At 39.2% G+C, this 10,341-nt stretch overlaps 1 protein-coding gene across 1 annotated transcript; it reads right to left on the bottom strand.

The window, feature by feature from the left end:
• Nucleotides 1-1,808: 1,808 nt before the first annotated feature.
• LOC149263745 (small heat shock protein, chloroplastic-like) lies at nucleotides 1,809-3,138 on the bottom strand. Its single transcript, XM_089426628.1, has 3 exons — nucleotides 2,869-3,138; nucleotides 2,504-2,740; nucleotides 1,809-2,411 (listed from the first exon to the last, which is right to left on the bottom strand). Exons 2-3 carry the CDS (start codon nucleotides 2,736-2,738, stop codon nucleotides 1,999-2,001), a joined length of 648 nt encoding a protein of 215 aa, XP_089282754.1. The 5' UTR covers nucleotides 2,739-2,740; nucleotides 2,869-3,138; the 3' UTR covers nucleotides 1,809-1,998.
• Nucleotides 3,139-10,341: the final 7,203 nt, after the last annotated feature.

Raw genomic sequence — 10,341 nt, 5'->3', positions numbered from 1 at the left:
ATATTATAATAGATAAATAGAAAAATATCAAGAGTCATTTTTATTCCAAAAATTTGATTAAAACATTTTTATGGTGGAAAATGAGGGCATCCAAAGTCAAAACCTCTAAAACACCCAAAATAAACACCCAAAATGTTCCACTGAGTTGAAGTTAAGTTGTCTTTGCCAACAAAATTTGAGGTGAAATATTGATATGTTAAATTTTGATTTGTACCCAAAATAGCTATTCCATGGGAATTTGAGTTAAATTTTGATTTGTGTTATTTAAAATAGCTTTTTGACTGTATATATGGATGTTCAATTTTGATTTGTGTTACTTAAACTAAGTTAAATTTTGATTTGTGTTATTTAAAATGTCTTTTTGACTGTATATATGGATGTTCAATTTTGATTTGTGTTACTTAAACTAGTTTTTTGTCTATAGACATTGAAATGGAGTTGAATCTGGATGTTCAATTTTTATTTGTGTTACTTAAACTAGTTTTTTGTCTGTAGACATTGAAATGAATTTTTATTTGTGTTACTTAAACTAGTTTTTTGTCTGAGACATTGAAATGAAGTTGAATCGTCTTTAGTGAAATCCTAATTTGTGTTATTTAAGCTAATTTTTTCAATGTATATATAGATATATGAATGGATGAATGTATGTATGAAATTAGGGTTTTTTTTCACTGTATATATGAAATGACTATATATATGGATTGAACACCCTTAAAAGCCCTAAAGCACACCCTAAACAATCCCAAGGCATTACAAGCTTTTTATATATATGGATCTAGCACATGGATCTAGCACCCTCAAAAACCCTAGAGCACCCTCAGAAATCCTAGGGCATCACATCAAGCTTATGATTTAGTACCCTGGAAAACCTTAGAGCAAACTGAAAAAGCACCCTGAAAAATCGCATCAAGCTTGTGATTTCAATAAATTGACTAACTATATATATGGATTTAGCACCCTGAAAAACCCTAAAACATCCCTAAAGCATCGTGAAAAATCTAAGGCTTCCCATCAAGCTTGTGATTTCAATATATTCTTACTCAAGAAGTTTTTCAAGCTTGTGATTTCAATAAATTCTTACACAAGAAGTTCAAGAAGTTTAAGCAAAAAGTATCGCACAAGAAAAACATCCAAAAAGTCTCACACAAAAAAAATTCCAAAAATAAAAGTCTCACACAAGAAAAACTTCCAAAAATAACTTCTAAAACTTCCAAAAATAACTTCTAAAGAGTCACGCATAAGAAAAACTTTCAAAAAATTTCCTTTGATTGTGCAAAGATTACCCATCAAACTTGTGATTTTAATAAATTCCTACACAAGCAACCAAAACACTAAAATTTGACAAATTTCCCAAAATTTCTCCCCAAAATTATCAAAATGTTATATCAAGTAAATTGAAGTTGTACTTTTTGAAAATATGACCTATTATGTGTGAATTATTAAGGCCGCCATTAATAAAAATATTACATGTTACATGTTTGAATTACCAAGGTCGTGAATAATGAAAATATCACCGCGTTTGAGTTACTAAGACCGTTATTAATTTAGAAGTGATTTGTGAATTTTTAAAATAAAGTATCTTTCTTGGATTATTCCATTATGTGAGCCGCACTATTAGCTATTATATGTTTGAATTACTTGAGAGGACATTATTAGTGCCACAGCTTTGTAACCTCAATAAGTTATAAATGTCAGAACAAAGAGAAAATTTTCAATAAGTTATAGACTGTCAGAAGAAAGGGAGAATATAGCCAAAAATTGTTTCTATGGAAAGCCAACTTTTAATATTAAAAATCTGGGCACCATGATTTTTCCATAAAAGCAAAATTGATTGATAACATTGAAACTGTCCTGAACTCCTAATTACATATTCTCAGCATTTTATTATATTTCTTAGACACTTGTCATGGCGCTCCTATCAAAGCAAAATGATCAAGAACTGAAGAAAAAACACTACCGCGCTTCAGTATTTGAATTCAAAAACCCTACTGAAAACCTCTACTCGATCGTCACATTAATCACGTTCTTGATCTCCTCTTCTGTAAACTTGGGGACAGTGACCTTAAGCACGCCATTCTTCATCTGCGCTTTGATTTGATCCAGCTTGTACACTTTCGGGGGAAGTTCGATACGGCTACTGTATTTCTGTTTACTGCCGTCCAATTCTGCCTCTGAGAGGGATTCCCCTTTTATCACCAGGGCATTTTCCTCAGCATAAACCTTGATTTCTTCCTTCCCTAGGCCCGGCATGTCCACCCGCAGATACAGAGCTTCTTTATCTTCAACAGCTTCCCACGGCTTTCTCGGCCCGCCTCTGATCACATCCCCTGTCCCGCGAGAAGCCGCGAGGAAAGGGTTATCGAACAGCTGATCGAGGCCAAATCCCAAGCTCCTCAGAGGAAAAAACGAATCTGTTACATATCAGAAAATTATAAGGGTTTAGACCTTAGTTTCAAGGCAGCAAGAAATAGACACGGAGCTCAAGAGCTTTTACAGGGCTTACCCTGAAGAATATTAGGCCAACCCCCGCGGCGGATTTCCGGAGCCTGGCGCCTTTCTCTGTCATCTTGAATCGACGAATCGTCCTCGGGCCTGTATTTCACTGCCGCCGTTGACAAGCCCCGGCACATTACAGAGGCAGCGGAATCCCCTGGACGGGCCGAAGGCGACAGGCATTTCTTGACAGCTGGAACCATCGATTTCAAGACATTACTCTTTGCAGAAGCTACAGTAGCCATTTCTGTTCAAATAATTGACGCCAAGGTATGCAAATAGTTAGCAAGCCGCTTAAACCCCTGAAAGAGAATAACTATAAAACCCGATTCATCTCCAGAAACCGTGAAATTACCAGAAGCCTGAAATACATACCGTGTTAGCCAAGAAGAAACAGAACCCTTCGAAAATTTCGTCAGAACGAACACGAATCTCACGACAACCTGCTCACTGATATTCGCACTACTCCATCACATGTTTATTTATTAAGTTAAGAAGGCTCTGGAAGCAGTGTGAATCTTTCTCATGGAAGGTCCTGGAAGCAGTGTGAATCTTTCTCACGGAAGGTCCTGGAACGTTCTCGACTGTAACCAGAAAGTTCCAACGATTATCGGAGATGTTCTTCCAAGCAAAGCATGCTTACCATTACCGATAGAATAACGGATTTAGGGTTTTTTTCATCTCCCGCATAAGAGAGATTCCCATGGAGTAAGCGAATAAGGCCATAAATTTAAATTTAATTTTTCTCAACTCCGTTCTTTTAAATAAAAATAAAAATATAATCACACTTGACATAAGAATGTAATAGGTATTTTTTATATATATAAAGGGCCATGCATCTCTAAGTATATATATATGTATTTTTGTTATTATGTTTTAAAATTATTCTAGCTTCGCTAAGAGCTTGAGAGCAAGATATGCTTGTCTTGTTTGGATGTAAGATAAGATAATTGTATTTATGTCCAATTATTGACCATAAAGTAGGTCAAAGGGATTGTTGAGTACAATGATGTCCATAAAATGCAGGGGAATCAAACAGTCTCTTATAAAAAATATAATGCATGAATATAAAAGGTACAATGCAGGAACAAAAAAGATACAATGTATGGAATGCCCTGACAAAGAGGATCAGACCCATCTCTCCTAACATCTGAGATTGACTGAAGAGCGCTAAATTTTTTTCACAAAGTTTGTTGGCCTGATGAAGGGTCAGTGGGAGGTACGGATTGTCCACTAACTTGTTGTCTGGCAGAGTTTGTGCACTGTTGAGGTTTAGAGGACCTAGTCCGTCTCCCGGGGACAGATTTGAGACGGTTTAGCTGTTGGGGTCTTGTGTGGCGGGGTGAGGTCCCACGGATCCTCACTGGTCTAGAGTCTGGATATGAAACGGTATCAATCATTCTCTTTGTGCCCCTGTCTAAAAGTAGTACCTGAAAAATGTTGTGATCCTCTGTGTGGGGTCTGGTCTGATGGGAGGCTGAAGAATATGCGCTCAGAACTTAAGAGCCTCCTGCATATATAGGGCCAAACATCTCTGATCGGGATACTTGAAAAAGTCTGTGAGGGTCTGAGAGTCTCTGAACAAGCAATGGAACCTTCCTTTGATCTCGTAATAGATAGGGCATCCAAAAATGAAGTGCACCTTGGTCTCTACTTCCTGTAAATGACATACCTTACAGATTTTATTTGGCTTATCAATCTGGTGATTCGTCTCTACCTGAAGTCTATGAGAACCTACTCTGAACTGGCCTAGAGGAATGCGAAGAGCATGCATCCAGTGGTGAAACGTATACTGGGGTCGAATAATGAGCCCGTCTCTCAACTCCAAGAAGTGCTCCAACATAGAAGGCCATATTTGAGCGCAACCCTCCTGGAGGATTGCCTAAGTGACCTGGACGAACTGCCTATAGATGTCCTCCCTGATGATATTGTTCAACTCTTGTCTAGTAGGTAGAAGGTGACTAGGAGCATCCAAGGAATATTGGAAAGGAGGGAGACAATCCAACTAAATTCCCACTGACTCTAAGAGATGAAACTCCTGTAAACCAACATCTAGCCCAACTTGAGGGAGTAAAACGAGAAATATTCCTAGAAGAGCAATATGCCAAGTAAGGGAAACGGTCCCTACTCTTTATCGAGTCTGCAAATCCTCGGACACGATGCAAGAATGAGACCAAACTAAAGGTTATCTCAAGCCGAAAGGGTTGAGCTCCAAACTCTACAAGGATGATGTGTTGAGGTATTGTCTATTTGCATCTAATGATGTGGCGGAGAAGAAGAGTTTGGACTCTCTCAACTGAAGCCCAATTCGACTCAAGCAAAGGCGGTCCCCAAATCTCTGAGCCATATAGAATAGTGGGACAAATCAAGGTGTCCATGAGGCTCATCTTGGACGAGATGTCCTGGAAGTGATGTCGAAAGCACTGTCTCTCGAGAAGGGCTAAGGATCCATATCCTTTGTTGATCCGAGGTTGAAGATTTGGTCGCAAACTGAAGCGGGGACCTAAGAATTGCACCTCCAGGTACTTATACGTGCTGGTGATCTCAACCTCCTCCCCTCTTAATAGGAAGTGAAGGTCCGAAGTTTTCTTCACCCCATTGAAGATCATAACCTTGGTTTTACCCAGGTTGAACATCAACTGTCGAAGATTGCAAAATAAAGCTAAGGCATCCAATTGCCTCCATAATCCTTCTGGAGATGAGGAGAGGAGGCCCTGTCGTCAACAAAGAGTAGAATACATATCATGACCTCGTGAAGAAGGAAACCATCAATGTCCTAGATATGATCGTGTAGAAAAACCCCCAACTCATCAATATAGATCCCAAACTGGGTAGGGGATAATGGACAACCATGTTTAACCCTAATAGTGCTTTGGATGAAATCAGACATCCCATGAACCATGCGAAGATGACCAAGGATAGACTCATATAGGCGTGTAATAGTTGTCAATAGGGTCGTCGAGATGCCAATATCTCTGAGTCTCTGGAGTAAGGCTTCCCTCGAAACAGAGTCAAAAGCTTTCCGAAAATCTACGAAACAATAGTAGACTTTTGCAGAGCAATGTCGTGCCTCCTCAATCACGACACGAAGGGTTGAAGATGTGGTCAATGACTTGATGAGCAGGTCGAAAACTTGCTTATCCCCTAGCTTTGAGTTGTCTCAGCTCAACGTCACATGAGAGCTTCTTATGTAGAACAATAGCATACAACTTCGAGAATGTGTGGCCCACCATGATCGTTCTGTAGTTATTAGGATTTGAGTTGGAGCCTTATTTGTGGATCGGATGGATGACGTGGTGTGACCATGCCGATGGAAAACCTTCACGAACTACATGGTTGAAGAGATCAACCAAGTAATTAACCAAAGCACGGAAACCACGTTTAAAGAACTCTGCTTGGTAACCTCCCTCATCGTCTGCTTTGTTGTTGTTCATCACCTAAATGGCCTCTCTAATATCTTTGTCTAAGAATAGGTAACAGGAAGGGAGTGGGGAGGTAACACGAACTTGGCCTTGCCCCAGAATATCATAAAGGTTGGAAGTGTGAGAGAACATTGATGTAGGGTCGAGGTTAGATGGAAGAGGGGAGCATCAGGGAAGGATGTTATGCCAGAATTGTTTAGGGGAGTGGGCAAGGAGAGCAGAAAGTTCTCGTCTTCTATGAGAGACAAAGAGTCATTTCTTGTGACGAAGGAGATGATGGTAAGAAGCTTTGATGTCAGGGTAGAAGGGTTGAGAGTGGGTGAAAGCATATCGAAGTTCTCGATGTAGAGTCTTGCATTCATCATCATACCATTTGTTCATGGGGCAAGATCCAACTTTTCAGGAGGTGAAAGTGGGACGAGTGGAGTGAGGGAAGGATTTGAGTGTTGCTTCCCAAATGGAAGATGAAAGACGGGTGTATTTAGTGGAAGCAGAATCAAGCAAGGAGAACTGGGTTTTTGATGGGAGCATCTTGCGTAGAGTAGAGGAGAAGATGTCAGGGTCGCCTTCGTCAAATCGAAAGGTGGTTCAGGGTGGGCCCCGAGGGGAAGGATGGGGTGGAAGGGGAGGGTCAAACCGGAGAGATAAGGAAAGAAGTGTATGATCATCAAGGGGATGGGGGAGACCAAGAGATGGCGAATAAAAGGGAGCAAGTTCTGGCTAGTGAGGACATAATCAACTACACTCGCACCCCTGCCATATGGCCGACACGTGAAAAAGTGAGAATCTGGGAAACAGGGAAGACCATTTAGAATTAACAACTCATGTGATACCCACAACTGCAATGGATGCTTACCATAAACTATTGTATGCCCTAAAGCATCATCTAACATCCGGTGAAGCCCAACTGAATCTAGATCTATCCCCTAGGTACAAAACACGTCCTCTGATCAATCGTGGAGATGGATTTGGATATCTTTAGTATGAGCATTGAAGTCACCTAAGAGGATGACTTCCCCAACAACAAAGTATTGGGTGATTCCAGCGTACAAGTCTATAAAGGGGTCCCCATTTGAGCGATTATGGATGGAAAATGGTGAAGAGGGTGGGGGAAAGTAACAAACTACAATGTAGATGTCCCTCAGATGAGAGACTCTGATGTTAATTCGAATCCACATAAACCTGGCAAACTCATCTTCAACTACCACAAATACCATGTTCCAGAGTGAGTCACTAGTCAAACAAGCAACTCCACCTGATCCTCTGAGCCCTCTAGAGCTCCTCATCTCCTGCCTGCAAACTGAGAACCAATGGTAACCTGTGATATCTAGGAGACGTCGAACAAGGGTTGCATTAGTCTCGATCATGAAGAGAATGCCTGTTGATTCAAGAGCGTCATACAAAAGTCCCAGCGATGACTAGAAAGATCCATTGCCATTCCAACAACAAATAGAGATGCCTATACCCTATCATCTCCCCAAGCAGGCCCGTCATTTGGAACCTCCAGCACGGGGTTCCCACCCAGGAGGGAAGGAGTCTCGAATGACTGCCTGAAGATTCCTGATAACTGCCCATTTCCCTACCTCCCATGCTGCCATAACTTGTTCTTTGGATTGTTTAAGTTCTGCAACCTGTGCTCAGGTGAGGTCCTCATCTAAGAAAATCCTATTGGGGAGAGAAAACAACTTTTGTTTAGCCCTGAGGGTGCGGAGTTGATCGGATGTAGTCCGAAACTTGAGGAAGAGAGTGGAGTCATAGCCCAACCAAGCTCCATCCAAAGCTATATCAGGGAGGCTAAGGGTATCTTGAAGGAACCTATCCCCCACTTACATAGGATCCGGAGAGGAGTGAGATAAGGGGAGACCTCTCACCTTGAGATTCAATTCTCTCGCTCGTCTGGTGCGTTCTTCCACAAGTTTTGCTTGCACCACCTCCTCAACTGTTGCAAGAGGGGTAGGAGTTTTATCCTTTGCCTGAACCACCTGTGCCTAAGAATTGATGTGTGTCTCAATTTCTTGTTTGAAGGTGGCCTGTTGGGATCAGATTTCTTCCTGCTTGCTTTTAAGGTCAAGAATTTTTGCATGCAACGTATCATTTGGAGGATGGAGATTTTCCTACTCTTTGCTTTCATGTAATATCTTCTTAAGGGATAAATTATCCCCTTCCACCTCCGAAACTCTGGTAGAGAGGGTGTGTATTTTAGAATGGAGCTTGTTGTTTTCAGTTTCTAGAAATTCCATTTTTTGCAAAATTTGTTTTACTTGGGCTGTCCAAAATGAAAAATTCGACTCCATGGTTTTTTCATGGACCCCAGTTTCAAGATATACCCCTTGACCTTCATCCACTATTACTTCAGTTGAAGTTGGAGGCTCGGACAAGATTTCAAGGTTAACGTCCATGTATAGGTCCATTAGAAATCCTGTAAAAATAAATCTTGCACAATTACACTGTGAATAAAAATGGTTGAATGATGAGGGCTCTATCCACAACCATCCATCGTCTACTGCGCAGTTTCTCCCTATACAAATTCATTTGTAAAACCCATATGAATTATATATAAACTGAAGAAAAAAAAAATCATACTTACAGCTTCACTCATAATAGAGGACACGGGTTTCATCTCTAATGCCTCTTCGGCTTTGCATACAACAACAAAATAAAATCTCTCAGTAAAAAAATGCAAACACAAGCCAGAAAAAATGGCCTTGCCAAACAATGCAAACAACAACAACAACAAAAAAGGATTGAAAATAAAACACTGAAAAATGCAAAATGTATGGCCATGCAGCGCAGGAAACAAGCCTGGAGAAAACACAAGGCAAGCTAGTGCAATTCATAGTAGAGAAGAAGAGACGAGACCTAAGACCCAGAGACATCTTACAAGAGTGAAAGTCTGCTCCTTTACACACCATCAGAGGGTACTGACATCTTACAAGAGTGAAAGCATGCCCCCTTATGGACCACCATAGGGTAATTCTAGGTGGTGTGATTTTCCTTGAATAACAATTATGAGTCGGGTAATTTTAGGTGGTGTGGTTTTCCTTGAATAACAGTGATGAGTCAACATGCTTTCGCAAATAGCAACGAGTGATGGTTATACCCACTATTGATTTGATATCTCAGTTATGATAAATTCTCCCATTATATATATATATATATATATATATAGCTAATGTTAAGAGATAGCATATATCTTATACTAAGTTATACAACACCTTATTACTTTTAATACAATTAATATTAATTACTATAAATTGTTTTAATTATAAAATATATAGTTATAAAAAATAAAAAAACAACTCATTTTTAGTTACATCAAGACTTAAGAGGACATGTCGCTTTACTTTTGAAATTTTTATTACAATAATTATTGTTTCTAATTTCCAAGATTACACAAGGCACATAGAAAGAGTACACATAGCAAACAAGACCTAAAATTACGCGATGCCTTGCCTCACACAAGATGCCTTTTTAAGGCCATAATCGATAACCACAACTTACACTAGATTAAAAGTAGAAGCACATTATTCTATACAAATTATATGGACAACTTCGTAAAATATTTGTTGAAGGCTAAATCGTCTAAAAGACGCTTAGAGACACATTAGAAAAGATTTGTTGGATATCAAGGCTAGTCCATAAAGGTATTAGGCTCCACCATTGTGTTCCTCTTCTTTGAGATAGTAAGACAAGGTATAACAAATTATAGAAGCATTATTCAACACTATATCCTTGTAAGATTTGGCAAGGATTGCCATAGAAGGATTCATTGAAGCATATATATATGAAGATTGAGCTTGGCCTTTTTTATAGAGAATTTTGAGGAAAATTTTCTACTTGTTTTTTACTACTTTAGTGTACTGTACTAGCTCTGGAGGATCTAACTTCTTCAATTCACTAGCAATTTAATTTAATCTTAATTTAGACCATAACTAATGCTGAGAAACAATTGTCATATTTTCCTAGAGATGAATAAAAAAATTATTTGTCTGTGTCGAATATTTTTTTAGACAAAAAATTATCGAGGAAAGTCTTTGTCCATCTTGCTTATTGATGGCAACCTAGATTTTGCATTTCACCAAATGTAAATACTTCGCCTCTTTTTTTAACCAATTGAAGAATAAGCTTATAAATTTATGTAGTCTGAGTCCTTGAGTCAATATTGCAATAGCGTCAATCTTCATCATAGTAGTCTATTCACATATCAAAACACCCTCTAGATAGTTTTTCTTGAGCAGCCTTGATAATGCCCAAGAATGAATGATTTTATTTTCCTCGAGAATATCAATCCTTAGTGGAGAGTTTTTAATTTATAAGATGAGAGTGGTTAATGTGTATTGCTCTGCTACTTCTCATGCATTCTATGCTACTTCTCGAGAAATTAATTCCAATAGTTTATTTCTTTCTAGGAAATCCGTTGATGTAC

Source organism: Pinus tabuliformis, chromosome 6, assembly GCF_031772625.1.
Source record: "Pinus tabuliformis cultivar Carrire ecotype Pingquan chromosome 6, CPIR1, whole genome shotgun sequence".
Taxonomy (NCBI): domain Eukaryota; kingdom Viridiplantae; phylum Streptophyta; class Pinopsida; order Pinales; family Pinaceae; genus Pinus; species Pinus tabuliformis.
Note: the sequence above shows the minus strand (reverse complement) of the source record. Positions and strands in the feature narration are given on the sequence as shown.